Below are 17,164 nucleotides of genomic sequence, written 5' to 3'. Positions count from 1 at the left end.
CAGCTCCCATGACGCAGACATCATGAGGTAGACGTCGAAGAGACTTGTTTCAGTGTCACACTATATGAATGCTGAATGTTTTTCCTGAGGAGTATTCTAAAGACACATTCTGTGGGTGTTTGGTATGATAATGTTAGTGTGGTCTGTGGGGAGTCCTCCCTGGTCCATAAGGAGTCCCGGAGAAAGTCACTTCCCGAAATGGAAAGCCATTAAAGGGCAAGTTCCGTATTTTACAAACTAACGTTAGATGGTTCCTCATCCTGAAAGTACAGTTTCTCCAGGGCCATAGACGACTTTCAGGGCCATAGACGACTTTCAGGGTGAGGAACCACGTAACATCAAGTTGTAAAATACTGAACTACCCCTTTACAAGTGGGGGGGGGGCGACGACGACTTGCTCTTTTAGGCTGGTCTCAAATGTGTAAAACCACCCAACAGGCCCCAAGGCAAGTTAAAATGATGTGTAAAACCACCCAACCGGCGCCAAGGCAAGTTAAAATGAATGCACCGGTTGAAAGCCCTTATTGGCATCCATATTGTCCGGTTGATGGTTATAACATATTTTGTAAACAGAAGTGATGGTGGCTACCACAATGTTCGAACCATCAATGAGGTAGAGACAAACAATCGGCTCCAGAGTATAGCCAATCACCATACAGTAGTTCGATTTTTAAACCTGATCAGAAAAGTAACTAAATTCCAATCTTCAGCCCTCCTTGACTTAAATACATGAGTCTGTTCACAAGCAGTTTGTGTACGTGGCACTAAGGGAAACGGTTATTCACTAGTACTGTAGCATTCACAGCCAATGAATTGACATATACAAAGAAAACAGCAAATATTAGTATCACATGAAAATAAATGATCATCAACAAATAAAAACATTGGGGGAAAAAAAAACATCTATTAATAAAACATACCAAAATAAAAAAACTATTCATGTTGCTTCTTCACCTGGCTGTAAGATTTTTCCCAAAATGCATTGTTTGTATACAAGCAAATGTGTGTTCAGTGGAGGACCATAGATAAAGTAATAGTTTATATAATATTTAACCAGAGACAACAGTTGGTTGTACATTCAATACCTTGACATGTACATTTGTTTTTAAGGTAAATTCCTATAATTTTACATTGGTCATCTCCCAGAGTGACTTTTTCAAATTCCACCCCTATTTGTCGTCAATAACACAGATTATATTAAGTTTGACTAGAGAAGAGGTCATTTGATTGGTACACCAGTTTGTCCTCAACACAGGACAATAGAATAACATTAGTATACTGGAGAGAGACTGGCGGGGGTTCAGTGGTGGAGCACTCTGCTCAGTTGGGCCCCTTGGAGGAAGAGGAGGACGTGGAGGAAGGGCTTTGAGAGGAGGAAAGGACACCACAACCACTCTGTCCAGTAGGAGGCATGGTCTCAGACATCACAGAGGGTGCACCAGGAGTGTTCTGGGCAAACAGCATTCCTACAGGGGAGACAAGAACACATTTGGTAAGTCAGTAGTGGAGTAAAGTACTAGGAATCGTTTCTGAAACCGGTCTAAAATGGCTCAAGAATAAAAAAAAGAATATTGCAGCATCATTTACTGACCTGAGTATTGAGTTCCATTGACCTCCACAGACACACTGATGCTGGCAGCCCCGTTACTGGAGATACTGAGAGACAGGTCCTGCTTACCGGTACTCTCTGAGGTGGGACAAAGAGGAATGACACAGTCAGAGTTCATGTTTAGAATTAACTGATGTGGGTAAACGTGTTTGGCTTGACAATGAATGCAATGGAGTTGGAAAGAGCACAAACAGATCTGAGATCAGGTTAGATCTGACTATGTAAGTGGTACAATATGACAATAATTGGTAGCCAAAAACACCTAGCCCAGTACTGACCGTGTCCGTTGTCGTTGATGAGTTTGAGCTGCTTCATGCCGGGGTTGAAGTGAGCGGCCATAGCCAGCAGGTTCTGTTGGAAGGCCTGTTGCATCAGTCTCTGCTGTTCCTCCATGGTCAAGCGGGCCATCTTCCTGTCTGGGCCCTCCCCTCCTCCTCCTCCTCCTCTCTCCAGTTTCTCTCGGAGGTGCTCCAGGTTGGCGACCTGGGCTAGCTGCTGCTGCCCCAGGGAGAGAGCATGGGTCATGGTTAGGCGGCTTGGCGGCATGGGAGTCGACATCTCCTCTGAGAGGGAACAGAGTGGAAGAGGAGAACAGAGGGGGAATATTTTTTTTTTTACAGATTAGTGTGTCACTCTTCAAATATTCAACATTTATCAATGTTTTCAAAACAAGGCCATTAGATTAGATTTAAAAAAAACATGGTCAGTCATTTGTTCACTTATCAGGTGCATGTTATTTGGATGGCGAGTGATCAGGTCTGAATTAATCTGACAGTAGAGGGCGCCATAATAGCACGTTTACTTTTTATAAATGTGGTGTCAAAACTACGTAGCCCATCACAAGGTCGTCACATGTTGGTGACAGCAGCGGTCACAGTTAGGTGAACAACAGATGATTTCCTAACTACATAACAAAAACATTTATGTGTAAAAAAACACAAAAACAAAACGCAAGAGCACCTGCGGATCTCTTCAGAGATGGGCTGGGGGAGGTGTGCAGGTCGTTGTGACCGGCTGAGGAGTAGTGAGGCATCTTGGGGGGAGAGAGGAGGGAGTGGTGTGGGTGGCCAGGGGCGGTGGAGGGGGAGAAGTGGTAGAGGTTGTTGCTGTAGCTGGGTCTTCGGCCTTCCCTCCGGTTACCGTCTATAGCAGCCTGGAGCTTGCCTGGAGAGCTCAGCCCCTTCTTCTCACACTCGTATGGGTACAGGTACTTCATATACCTGGGTGGACATAGGACGAGGCAGTGGTTGGATTATTATTTTTTTTTGTATTTAGAAGTACTTTCCCATCATGAGGTGATTGGCCTAGCTAGGTCCTGAGCAGCTTCACGGACCTCTAAATTAGCTTTTCACACTTTTCATTTAATTGAAGATGAGCACATCTACGCCGCAAATTAGCTAAATCTTGCTCAGGCCAATCCTTTTGAACACAAAGACCATTTACTGATTACCTCCCAGTTTAACTAAATTTCAGAGCATTTCCTTCTGTTTGATGCCTAATGCCCAAGTGTAGTGGACTCACTGGGTGCGGAGGGTGAAGGCTGCGGAGGTGATGGAGGTGGGCAGGTTGAGTCCTCTAGTGATCTCTCTCCAGTTCTTCTTGTTGATGACCTCCACCAGCCCGCCCTTCTCAGTCACCAGTTTGTAGAGCATGTACAGGTCCAGCACCTGCTTAGCCATGATGGGTATGCGGTTGACCGGGGTGCCTGGACAGAAGGGTAAAAACAGGTAGAAGAGTTGAAACTAGATGTATTAAATATGAGTTACGATTTTTGCCCTAAAATTACTAATTCCATGATATACAAACAACCTCCAATAGATGGCCCTGTAGCCTGGTCTGTATTTGGGCCTACAGTCAGATTCAGAATGCGCTCAGTCATCATAGCCACTTCATTGCTTGACGACTTTTGACGTGAAAAATGAGTGCTGCGAAAATGAGAAAAGTGGACTCGATGTCGTGTGTTTAAAGCAGAATGGACAGAAAAATAAATGTTTTACTAATATTGGACAAAAGGCGGTATATGTCTGACATGCCAAGAAAGCGTTGCCGTTTTTAAGGAATATAATCTCAATCGTCATTTTTCAAGCAAGCATGCTAAAACTGGAAAATGTTGTCAAAGTGGTTGTAAAACTTGTCAACTTCATACGGGCAAGGGGGCTTAACCATCGTCAATTCATTCAGCTGCTCAATGACACAGAGGCAGAGCACCAGGACTTGTTGTACCATTCAAATGTGCGCTGGCTACGCCTGGGAAAGGTATTTCTCCGTGTGGGAACTGAAAGGGGAGATAGGTATGTTCCTTGATATGGTTGGTAAAGCTGACGACTTCTCAGAGTTGAAAGACACAGACTGGCTGGGCGACTTTGCTTTCGGTGTGGACATATTGGGGCATCTGAACGATCTAAATGTGAAACTGCAGGGAAATTGTGTTTTTGTGCATGAACTGTATTCCAACGTGAAAGCATTCAAGGCCAAACGTATGTTGTTCTCCAGACAAATGAGCAGCCGGTCTCTCGCTCATTGGCCGCACTGAACGCGTCCACATCGCAGAGCCGCACTGAACGCGTCCACGTCGCAGAGCCGCACTGAGACGTACAGTAGCACTTTGATCGAGGCGGCAGGTAGCTTAGTGGTTAAGAGCGTTGTACCAGTAACCGAAAGGTCGCTGGTTCTAATCCCCGAGCCGACTAGGTGAAAAATCTGTCGATGTGCCCTTGAGCAAGGCACTTAACCCTAATTGCTCCTGTAAGTCGCTCTGGATAAGAGCGTCTGCTAAATGACCAATTTATTTTTTCTTTTATTTTTATTGACCTGCATGCTGAGTTTACCCGCCGCTTCTCAGACTTCACCAAGATTGAGACTGAGCTAGAGCTTGTATGATGCCCTCTGTCTTTCGACAGTGAGAAAGCACCACCAGACACACAGTTGGAGCTCATCAACATCCAACGTGACAGTGCTTTGAAGGAGAAGTACAAAACAGCAACAATAGACCAGTTCTATGCCTCACTGAATGAAACAAAAGTTTCCAAACATTAAAAAGCACCCACAAAGGCTGCTTGTTTTATTCTGGTCCACATATGTGAGAACAGACGTTCTCAGTTATGAATTACAACAAATCCCGTCACAGGTCAAATTGAACAAATCACCACTTGTCAGCTGTTCTGAGAATCTCTACATCAAAGATGACACCAGACTTTGATGCCCTTGCCAAGAGAGGTGACCAGACCGATTGTTCACATTAAAAAGACTTGAATAACCGTGACTGGGGTAGGCAAGGATTATGCTTTTTCATGGTGATGGTTTTGCAGTGAGAATTATCCAGCAATGCACTTGGATACAGGTAATAATACAAGGGTATTTGTATTTATTAGGGATCCAAGATGGTGGCAGATATCATGATGGGGATACGGTTGACCTGGAGATGCCCAGTTTCATTTGCTCTACATGCGTCTACAGATCCAAGATGGAAGGAGTCACTCAATGCCTATGGGGCCAAGATTTAGGCAGCAGGATTTTATTTAAAATGGAGGTCAGACTTCCTAACGCTGAACATAAATACCATTCTGACAGTTCATTGTTTCCAAAACACGGTAGGTTGTACAGTAGAGTCTGTTTTATCTAGCTACAGTAATATGGCAGGTTCATAACACCTATTTAACCCAGTGGTCGAAGACTAAAGTACCACTGAATGTATTGGAATAAAGTCTGCTAATCCTATCGAAGGCATCAAAACTCCTAAAGTCATCCAATTGTTATAATACATTTGAAGCACCTACCCGCATGTGGTAAACTAATTCAGCAACGCTTCGCGCTGCTTTGAAACAATCAATGTCCATTTTTTTTCTCCACTGAATCTCTGTTTGGATATTGGTTTGGCTACAATTACATTTACATTTTAGTCATTTAGCAGACGCTCTTATCCAGAGCGACTTACAGTTAGTGCATACATTATTATTATTTTATTTTTTTCATACCCCCTGTGGGAATCGAACCCACAACCCTGGCGTTGCAAACGCCATGCTCTATCAACTGAGCTACATCCCTTAGGCTGTGGAAATGCTAGCTACTGTAAATTGAGCTGCTCATGATCATCTGTCAGTTGGCTTATTAATTAGAACATTCTGCCAGAATGTTCTACTCAATAAAAATATAAAAAACGCAACACGTTACGTGTTTGGCCCATGTTTCATGAGCTGAAAAAAAAAAAAGAATCCCAGAAATTTTCCATACGCACAAAAAGCTTATTTTTCTCAAATTCTGTGCACAAATGTGTTTATTTCCCTGTTAGTGAACATTTTTCCTTTGCCAAGATAATCCATCCATACAGGTGTGGCATATCAAGAAGCTGATTAAACAGCATGATCATTACACAGGTGCACCTTGTGTTGGGGACAAAAGGCCAATAAATGTGTAGTTTTGTCACACAACACAATGCCATAGATGTCTCAACTTTTGAGGGAGCATGCAATTGGCATGCTGACTGCAGGAATGTCCACCAGAGCTGTTGCCAGGGAAATTAATGTTCATTTCTCTACCATAAGCCGCCTCCCAACGTCATTTTAGAGAATTTGGCAACCGGCCTTACAACCGCAGATCGCATGTAACCACGCCAGCCCAGGACCTCGACATCTGGCTTCTTCACCTGCGGGATCGTCTGAGACCAGCCACCCGGACAGCTGATGAAACTTTGGGTTTGCACAACCAAATAATTTCTACACAAACTGTCAGAAACCATGTAAGGGAAGCTCATCTGCATACTCGTCGTCCTCACCAGGGTCTTGGACCTGACTGCAGTTTGGCGTCGTAACCGACTTCAGTGGGCAAACGCTCACCTTCAAATGGCCACTGGCACGCTGGAGAAGTGTGCCCTTCACGGATTAATCCCGGTTTCAAATGTACCAGGCAGATGGCAGACAGCATGTATAGCGTCGTGTTCAATTATATTCTTCTTACTATAAAATCATTAAATATAAAATAATGGCACAGGACTGAAGCATATCTTGTCTGCTAAACGAACAAGCCTATAGACTATGGCATGGCACATAGCCAGATAACATATAGTAGGGCTCATTCTGTTCTTCTGAAATAAATGTTCTTCATATAATCTTTTACACCTCCCTAAAATAAATAATGGATTTATTGTGATGGTGTATATTAAATTGATTTATTCAATTTTTTAATTTTTTTATGTAGATGTTCCAAAAAGCGCGGATCAGCGGTTTGTATGCGTGGAGGCCTGGAGATAAAGTGTTTATGTTAATTACCGGTCAATTACCGTGAAACCGGCAGTCTTTTGTATGACAATAACCGGCTGACAAAATGTAAGGACCGCCACATACTGACTGGTTTTCTGATCCACACCCCTACCATTATTTCAAGGTATATACAAAAGTATGTGGACACCTTCAAATGAGTGGATTCGGCTATTTCAGCCACATCAAATTTAGCACACAGCCATGCGATCTCCATAGACAAATGGCAGTAGAATGGCCTTACTGAAGAGCTCAGTGACTTAACGCGGCACCGTCATAGGATGCCACCTTTCCAACAAGTCAGTTTGTCAAAATTCCTGCCCTGCTAGAACTGCCCCGGTCAACTTTAAGTGCTGTTATTGTGAAGTGGAAACATCTAGGAGCAACAACGGCTCAGCCGCGAAACTCACAGAACGGGACCGCCGAGTGCTGAATAACTGTTTGTCAGGAGATTCATGAAATGGGTTTCCATGGCCGAGCAACCACACACAAGCCTGAGATCACCATGCGCAACGCCAAGCGTCGGCTGGAGTGGTGTAAAGCTCGCCGCCATTGGACTCTGGAGCAGTGGAATTGCGTTCTCTGGAGTGATGAATCACGCTTCACCATCTGGCAGTCCGACGGACGAATCTGGTTTGGCGGATGCCAGGAGAACGCTACCTGCCCGAATGCATAGTGCCAACTGTAAAGTTTGGTGGAGGAGGAATAATGGTTTGGGGCTGTTTTTCATGGTTCAGGCTAGGCCCCTTAGTTCCAGTGAAGGGACATCTTAACACTACAGCATACAATTACATTCTAGACCATTCTGTGCTCCCAACTTTGTGGCAACAGTTTGGGGAAGGCCCTTTCCTGTTTCAGCATGACAATTCTCCCGTGCACAAAGCGAGGTCCATACAGAAATGGTTTGTCGAGATCGGTGTGGAAGACTGGCCTGCACAGAGCCCTGACTTCAACCCCATCGAACACCTTTGGGATGAATTGGAACGCTGACTGCGAGCCAGGCCTAATCGTACAACATAATGTTCTTGTGGCTGAATGGAAGCAAACCCCCGTAGCAATGTTCCAACATCTAGTGGAAAGCCTTCCCAAAAGAGTGGAGGCTGTTATAGCAGCAAAGGGGGGGACCAACTCCATATTAACGCCCATGACTTTGGAATGAGATGTTCGACGAGCAGGTGTCCACATATACAACATGACCTCATCTATCACTGATCAGAAACATTTAGCATGCTATAATGTAGCCTAAATCAAGTGTAGGCCTATTATTTTGCTCGGTCGCATATATAGGCAACTCCAAAAGCCCTCGGCGGTTGTGAAATCACATTACTTAAAGTATTTCACACCCCTGGGTCAATAAGGTTAGAATCACCTTTGGCGGCGATTACAGCTGTGAGTCTTTCTGGGTAAGTCTCTAAGAGCTTTGCACACATGGTTTGTACTATGTTTGCACATTATTATTATTATTATTATTATTATTATTATTATTATTATTATTATTATTGTCTGAATTATTCAGGCTCTGTCAAATTGGTTGTTGCTTATGACAAGCATACCCATAACATGATGCAGCCACCACAATGCTTGAAAATATGAAGGTGTGAAGGCACTGTAGGTAGCCTACACTGTATCGGTGAGCTGTTGGCTAGAGATCACGTGCCAATACCAGAGTGGGCACATTTGGGCGACAGGTAGCTTAGTGGTTAAGAGAGCAGGTAGCTTAGTGGTTAAGAGAGCAGGTAGCTTAGTGGTTAAGAGAGCAGGTAGCTTAGTGGTTAAGAGAGCAGGTAGCTTAGTGGTTAAGAGCGTTGTGGCAGTAACCGAAAGGTCGCTGGTTCTAATCTCTACGGTCCTCTCTCTCTACGGTCCTCTCTCTCTACGGTCCCCTCTCTCTACGGTCCCCTCTCTCTCTCTCTACGGTCCCCTCTCTCTCTCTCTACGGTCCCCTCTCTCTCTCTCTACGGTCCCCTCTCTCTCTCTCTACGGTCCCCTCTCTCTCTCTCTACGGTCCCCTCTCTCTCTCTCTACGGTCCCCTCTCTCTCTCTCTACGGTCCCCTCTCTCTCTCTCTACGGTCCCCTCTCTCTCTCTCTACGGTCCCCTCTCTCTCTCTCTACGGTCCCCTCTCTCTCTCTCTACGGTCCCCTCTCTCTCTCTCTACGGTCTCTCAGCTATGCTTATACATATCAAATATCTATCATGTTTGATGAGGACGATAGCACCGTTTCATTCACCGCAGTACGAGACAACTTGTTTACGTTCAACAAAGTCATATCTTATATAAAATACCTGTATATACAGTAATCTCCATCTCTATACAGTCCGTCAGTCATTTTATGTTATAGAAAATAAAGGGGCCCTGAACTATAGAGGCTCATGCATCCATCCGACCTAGAAACAGACATAGGCCCCCTTAACCCAAACATCCCCCCTCCTCTCCCCCTCCATACGTATGGAGCAAGGTATGGAGCAAGGTTGGCGGGGGGGGGGGGGGAAGAATCACCATAGCTTTGATTACAGCTGACATATATTTGAATTGGAGGATTTAAAACTGTCTAACCACAGTTTAATTACTGCAACTCTTTTTTTTATATTGCATTCATAAAACCATGAATAGATGGTTAAATTGTGTATATGTGCGATGTTGATTATTTTCTTATGAATTCAGTCAAAAAATGTGGCTGGAGGAATTTCAGGAAACTGTTGGTAAAAGGGTTATTTGCTTAGGAGGGGACTCAAACCCCCCAGACATGACTCCTAGGACTTAAGGTTAAGATCCTTACTGAAAAACTCTGTCCAGAACAGAACTGAAAGAGGAAATGGATCACATTACATTTTATGGAGTTTCAAATGTACAAATCTAAAGTGAGGAATCCCAGTACAATGTTTTCCACTAAAGCAGAACTGGCTTTACAGTACAATGCTCGGTGAAGAAAGAAGCTTTACCTCGTTTCTGCATATACACAAACAGTTCATCAAGGAACTCCTTCCGATTTGGGTCACTGTCCAGTTCATACAGCTGGGGATGGAAATTAAATTTGTTAATAACGTCATAACTAAGTTTATAACTAACTTAGAATCATGTTTGGATGGTTATTAACTATGTGTATTCACAATTCAGACATACGACCCCGTCCACTATCCAGTGTTAGGTCCACACAGGCCATTGAGAAAATCTAGACTCATCTCAACTGGTTCAGATTTTGTCAGTTGCATTCAGATTTTAGAACTTTTGAGTCTAGGGCTGCATTCCGATTCTCTACCCCTTCACCACGAAGTGTGCACTTGTTCACCCCCCCTCATGCATGTACAGGCATCGGATTGGTGCAAGCATAGTTGGAGGGAGTACATTCCACCATATTCCTTACACCAGTCCATTCCTTTTAAATCCATGAGGGGAGTGTACGAGTGCACACTTTGGGAGAAGGGTAGAGAATTGGAACGTATCCTAGATTTTCTCAGATGGTCCTGTGTGGATTAGTTTTACTTGAGCTTTGAGTTTAATGCATCATCAGTTTATATCGGTCTGAACATCTTATCCAATCTGATCACCTTGGCAAAGTCTCTGGACGGCTCTCCTCTTGTTTTACCTCCTTCATTCTCCTCCGCCCAGCCCCCACTGCCTTTCTGTAAACACACATTAAAACATGATTACACACGCATAGTGCCTTCAGAAAATATTCATACCCCTTGAATTATTCCATGTTGTAATACAGCCTGAATTCAAAATGGATTAAAAAATAATAATAATCTCACCCATCTACACACAATCCCCCATAATGACAAAGTGAAAACATGGTTTTAGAAATGTTTACTAATTTATTGAAAATGAAACAAAATCTTAATTTACTTAAGTATTCACACCCCTGAGTCAATACATGTTAGAATCACCTTTGGCAGCGATTACAGCTGTGAGTATTTCTGGGTAAGTGTCTTAAGAGCTTTTCACACCTGGATTGTACAATATCTTAGGGCTGTCTGACGAAAACAAATTCTCGGTCGTCCGAAAGGAGTCTGTTCTTTCGACCAACGTGTATTTTTCCATATATAGACACACCCTATGTGTTTTAATAAAATCAACTATATGCACTGAGCTTGTCTGACGCTTTAAGCGCCCTGTTTGATGAAATAATTAAAAGACACACAAATGACTTCAGGAGGAGCCAGAGAACAAGATAACCAGAAGGAAAAAAACATGAACCTGACCATTCTCCTCCCGCTCCTACTGGCTCTCTCAGATTCTGCCGTTACTCTCCTGAAGTTGCTGGTGATAGGCTACACGAGGAGTCGGCAACCTTTCTCATGTGGAATGCCAATTTATCTTACCATTTCTACCGATCTGCGTGCCAGTTATGATTTTTCATATGCACATTTTCGTGGAACAGATTAATTTCATTTATAATAAGGTCTTCGTATCTCAAAATCATTGACGTGTGGTTAATCAAAATTCTATTCAAATCAAAATGATACAAACCTAAAAAGTAATTGTCACTGCCAACTATCTAAAAATAGTCTACATAAGCCAACACATAAAAACATTGCAGCCTGCAGGTAGAAAATATCCTGATATAAATCACATTGGCTACACATGGCCTGTCTGCAACGAACTAGAAACATTATATCAACTGGGTCCAGCCTGAAGCTTGCTCTAGCGAACTTGCAACATTGTATCAAATATTCTGGGCCCTCGGTTTCCATGCCAATGAGCTCGGGACAGACACAGCTGTAGTCTATTTGCACAAGGGATAAGTAGTAATCAGGTAGGCCCTATTTTTTTATGTTTCCACTGGATCAGAGCATGACATTTTCCCTTTCACGCTGAGTGGTAATCGAAAAGGGAGAGAGAGCGTGATTTAAAAAAATAAATGTTTTTATACATTGAGGAACTATTGTCATTCTCAATGGATGTAAAAACACACTTTGTTTACTTGCTGTTTGAGGTGAAGAAAACATTACTTCGAGAAGCTCCACAGCTCATTAGTGGTGGTGCGTTAAGCCAATCAGAAATACTATCAGACCCCCAAATGGGCATATTTACAGTTGAAGTCAGCATCATGCTGTGGGGGTGCTTTGCTGCAGGAGGGACTGGTGCACTTCACAAAATAGATGGCATCATGAGGAAGGAAAATGATGTGGATATATTGAAGCAACATCTCAAGACATCAGTCAGGAAGTTTGATCGCAAATGGGTCTTCCAAATGGACAATGACCCCAAGCATACTTCCAATGTTGTGGCAAAATGGCTTAAGGACACCAAAGTCGAGGTATTGGAGTGGCCATCACAAAGCCCTGACCTCAATCCTATAGAACATTTGTGGGTAGAACTGAAAAAGCGTGTGCGAGCAAGGAGGCCTACCTTCAGGAGGAATGGGCCAAAATTCACCCAACTTATTGTGGGAAGCTTGTGGAAGGCTACCCAAAACATTTGACCCAAGTTAAACAATTTAAAGGCAATGCTACCAAATACTAATTGAGTGTATGTAAACTTCTGACCCACTGGGAATGTGATGAAAGAAATAAAAGCTGAAATAAATCACTCTACTATTATTCTGACATTTCACATTCTTAAAAAAAGTGATGATCCTAACTGACCTAAGACAGGGAATTTTTACTAGGATTAAATGTCAGGAATTGTGAAAAACGGAGTTTAAATGTATTTGGCTAAGGTGTATGTAAACTTCCGACTTCCACTGTATATGCCTACATTTGCGCGCAGGCCAGGTAGCCTATAGGCTGTGTAATCAGGTACGCGTCCTTACTCAACATTGACAGGAGCGCTCCAAAACAAAAGACAATGACTAAATTGACAAAACTTGTAAATGGAATGAAATTAGTGCTGTCCCCGACTTTAAAAAAAAATATTGGTCTGTTCTTTCGACCGAGAGTCGATTGATTGAAATTTTAAAACGTGTATTTTTCCATATATGTTTGAATAAAATCAATTATATGTAGGCTACTGAGCTTGTCTGATGCTTTAAGCACTGCAATAAAAAAATGAAGGACACAAATTACTAAAGGGGGAGCCAGATATCGATATAGCCTAACCAGAAGCCTGTTCCTGACCCCCCTCCAATATAGCCTAACCAGAAGCCTGTTCCTGACCCCCCTCCAATATAGCCTAACCAGAAGCCTGTTCCTGACCCCCCTCCAATATAGCCTAACCAGAAGCCTGTTCCTGACCCCCCTCCAATATAGCCTAACCAGAAGAAACCAACCTGTTCCTGACCCCCCTCCAATATAGCCTAACCAGAAGCCTGTACCTGACCCCCCTCCAATATAGCCTAACCAGAAGCCTGTTCCTGACCCCCCTCCAATATAGCCTAACTAGAAGCCTGTTCCTGACCCCCCTCCAATATAGCCTAACCAGAAGCCTGTTCCTGACCCCCCTCCAATATAGCCTAACCAGAAGCCTGTTCCTGACCCCCCTCCAATATAGCCTAACCAGAAGCCTGTTCCTGACCCCCCTCCAATATAGCCTAACCAGAAGCCTGTTCCTGACCCCCCTCCAATATAGCCTAACCAGAAACCTGTTCCTGACCCCCCTCCAATATAGCCTAACCAGAAACCTGTTCCTGACCCCCCTCCTCCTGCTGGCCTTCGCAGATTCTGCCTTTAAACTCCTGAGGCTACACCAGTGGTCGGCAACCTTAGATTAGGTCCTTCGCAATATATTAGTCCACTGAGACAGGCCTCCGCAATGTATTAGTCCACTGAGACAGGCCTCCGCAATGTATTAATCCACTGAGACAGGCCTCCGCAATGTATTAGTCCACTGAGACAGGCCTCCTCAATGGATTAGTCCACTCAGACGGGCGTGAATCAGACCTGTGTCTCATGTGCCATCATTTTGTTATATATAATTTGCCACTGTTCTCCTAAAAAAATCTTGGCAAACCAAACAATCGACAAATGGGGTTAGCCCTAAAATAAACTCACAAGTGTAACATAGGTTGTGCACTCCGCAAACAACGTGTCGACTCAGACAATGAGAATGGTAAAAGACCTGCATTATAATATATTGAATGCATTAACAGAAAATTAAGATTAGAAATTAAATTGTAAATGACCAACAACCTATCTACCTAACAATCGATTAATTGGGGTCAGCCCTACATTATTTGCACATTTTTCCTTTTTAAAATTCTTCAAGCTCTGTCAAGTTGCTAAATAGCCATTTTCAAGTCTTGCCATAGAATTTGAAGCCAATTTACATCAAAAAACGAACTAGGCCACTCAGGAACATTCAATGTCGTCTTGGTAAGCAACTCCAGCGTATATTTGGCCTTGTGTTTTAGGTTATTGTCCTGCTGAAAGGGGAATTTGTCTCCCAGTGTCTGTTGGAAAGCAGACAAGCAGGTTTTCCCTCTAGGATTCTGCCTGTGCTTAGCTCTATTCAGCTTCTTTTTATCCTAAAGAAACTCCCTAGTCTTTGCCGATGACAAGCATACCCATAACATGATGCAGCCACCACCATGCTTGAAAATATGAAGAGTGGTACTCATGTGATGTGTTGTTGGATTTGCCCAGAACAACGCTTTGTATTTAGGACTTAAAGTTAATTTCTTTGCCACATTTTTGGCAGTTTTACTTATTGCAAACATGATGCATGTTTTGGAATATTTTTATTCTGTACAGGCTTCTTTCTTTTCACTCTGTCATTTAGGTTAGTATTGTGGAGTAACTGCAATGTTATTAATCCATCCTCAGTTTTCTCCTATCACAGCCATTAAACTCAGTAACTGTTTTAAAGTCCTGAGCGATTTCCTTCCTCTCCGGCAACTGAGTTAGGAAGGACGCCTGTATCTTTGTAGTGACTGGGTGTATTGATACACCATCCAAAGTGTAATTAATAACTTCACCATGCTCAAAGGGATATTCAATGTCAGTTTTTTTTATTTATTTTTACACATCTACCAATAGGTGCCCTTCTTTGCGAGACATTGGAAAACCTCCTTGGTCTTAGTTGTTGAATCTGTGTTTGAAATTCACTGGTCGACTGAGGGACCTTACAGATAATTGTATGTGTGGGGTACAGAGATGATGTTCAACACTACTATTGCACACAGAGTGAGTCCATGCAACGTCAGAAAGTATTCAGACCCCTTGACTTTTTCCACATTTTGTTTCGTTACAGCCTTATTCTAAAATTAATGAAATAGTTTTCTTTCCTCAATCTACACACAATACCCCATAATGACAAAGCAAAAACAGGTTTTTAGAAACGTTTGCTAATTTATTAAAAATTAAAAATTGAAATATATTTACATAAGTATTCAGACCCTTTACTCAGTACTTTATTGAAGCACCTTTGGCAGCGATTACAGCGTCGAGTCTTCTTGGGTATGACGCTACAAGCTTGGCACACCTGTATTTGAGGAGTTTTTCCCATTTTTCTCTGCAGATCCTCTCAAGCTCTGTCAGGTTGGATGGAGAGCGTCGCTGCAGAGCTATTTTCAGGCCTCTCCAGAGATGTTCCATCGGGTTCAAGTCTGCGCTCTGGCTGGGCAACTCAAGGACATTGAGACTTGTCCTGAAGCCACTCCTGCTTTGTCTTGGCTGTGTGCTTAGGGTCGTTGTCCTGTTGGAAGGTGAACCTTCACCCCAGTCTGAGGTCTTGAGTGCTCTGGAGCAGGTTTTCATCAAGGATCGCTCTGTACTTTGCTCTGTTCATCTTTCCCTCGATCCTGACTAGTCTCCCAGTCCCTGCCGCTGAAAAACATCTCTACAGCATGATGTTGCCGCCACCATGCTTCACCGTAGGGATGGTGCCAGGTTTCCTCCAGACATGACGCTTGGCATTCAGGCCAAAGTGTTCAATCTTGGTTTCATCAGACCAGAGAATCTTGTTTCTCATGGTCAGAGTCATTAGGTGCCTTTTGGCAAACTCAAAGCGGGCTGTCATGTGCCTTTTACTGAGGAGTGGCTTCAGTCTGGCCACTTTACCATAAAGGCCTGATTGGTGGAGTGCTGCAGAGATGGTTGTCCTTCTGGAAGGTTCTCCCATCTCTACAGAGGAACTCTAGAGCTCTGTCAGAGTGACCATGGGTTTCTTGGTCACCTCCCTGACCAAGGCCCTTCTCCCCCAATTGCTCAATTTGGCCAGGCGGCCAGCTCTAGGAAGAGTCTTGGTGGTTCCAAACTTCTTCCATTTAAGAACGATGGAGGCCACTGTGTTCTAGGAGACCTTCAACACTGCAGAATTTTTTGGTACCCTTCCCCAGATCTGTGCCGGCACAATCCTGTCTCGGAGCTCTACAGACAATTCCTTCGACCTCATGGCTTGGTTTTTGCTCTGACATGCACGGTCAACTGTGGGACCTTATATACAGTGGGGAGAACAAGTATTTGATACACTGCCGATTTTGCAGGTTTTCCTACTTACAAAGCATGTAGAAGTCTGTAATTTGTATCATAGGTACACTTCAACTGTGAGACGGAATCTAAAACAAAAATCCAGAAAGTCACATTGTATGATTTTTAAGTAATTAATTTGCATTTTATTGCATGACATAAGTATTTGATACATCAGAAAAGCAGAACTTAATATTTGGTACAGAAACCTTTGTTTGCAATTACAGAGATCATACGTTTCCTGTAGGTCTTGACCAGGTTTGCACACACTGCAGCAGGGATTTTGGCCCACTCCTCCAGACCTTCTCCAGATCATTCAGGTTTTGGGGCTGTCGCTGGGCAATATGGACTTTCAGCTCCCTCCAAAGATTTTCTATTGGGTTCAGGTCTGGAGACTGGCTAGGCCACTCCAGGACCTTGAGATGCTTCTTACGGAGCCACTCCTTAGTTGCCCTGGCTGTGTGTTTCAGGTCGTTGTCATGCTGGAAGACCCAGCCACGACCCATCTTCAATGCTCTTACTGAGGGAAGGAGGTTGTTGGCCAAGATCTCGTGATACATGGCCCCATCCATCCTCCCCTCAATACGGTGCAGTTGTCCTGTCCCCTTTGCAGAAAAGCATCCCCAAAGAATGATGTTTCCACCTCCATGCTTCACAGTTGGGATGGTGTTCTTGGGGTTGTACTCATCCTTCTTCTTCCTCCAAACACGGCGAGTGGAGTTTAGACCAAAAAGCTCTATTTTTGTCTCATCAGACCACATGACCTAATCCCATTCCTCCTCTGGATCATCCAGTTGGCAAACTTCAGACGGGCCTGGACAACTGCGTAGTGTGTTACTAATGGTTTTCTTTGAGACTGTGGTCCCAGCTCTCTTCAGGTCATTGACCAGGTCCTGCCGTGTAGTTCTGGGCTGATCCCTCACCTTCCTCATGATCATTGATGCCCCACGAGGTGA

The 17,164-nt window shown here is 43.6% G+C and overlaps 1 protein-coding gene across 1 annotated transcript in view; it reads right to left on the bottom strand.

The window, feature by feature from the left end:
* Positions 1–865: 865 nt before the first annotated feature.
* The window catches only part of LOC121568047 (AT-rich interactive domain-containing protein 3A-like), a 33,672-nt gene continuing 17,373 nt past the window's right edge, over positions 866–17,164 (bottom strand). Inside the window, exons 3-9 of the mRNA XM_041878611.2 lie at positions 10,410–10,484; positions 9,804–9,876; positions 3,131–3,314; positions 2,570–2,829; positions 1,888–2,172; positions 1,592–1,687; positions 866–1,466 (exon numbers count right to left, since the gene is read on the bottom strand). Coding sequence (XP_041734545.1) covers positions 1,321–1,466; positions 1,592–1,687; positions 1,888–2,172; positions 2,570–2,829; positions 3,131–3,314; positions 9,804–9,876; positions 10,410–10,484 — 1,119 coding nt within the window. The 3' untranslated portion in view covers positions 866–1,320. The remainder of the gene's footprint in view (positions 1,467–1,591; positions 1,688–1,887; positions 2,173–2,569; positions 2,830–3,130; positions 3,315–9,803; positions 9,877–10,409; positions 10,485–17,164) is intronic.

This window comes from Coregonus clupeaformis, unplaced genomic scaffold, assembly GCF_020615455.1.
Source record: "Coregonus clupeaformis isolate EN_2021a unplaced genomic scaffold, ASM2061545v1 scaf0162, whole genome shotgun sequence".
Lineage (NCBI taxonomy): Eukaryota > Metazoa > Chordata > Actinopteri > Salmoniformes > Salmonidae > Coregonus > Coregonus clupeaformis.
This window is presented reverse-complemented; position numbering and strand designations above follow the sequence as displayed.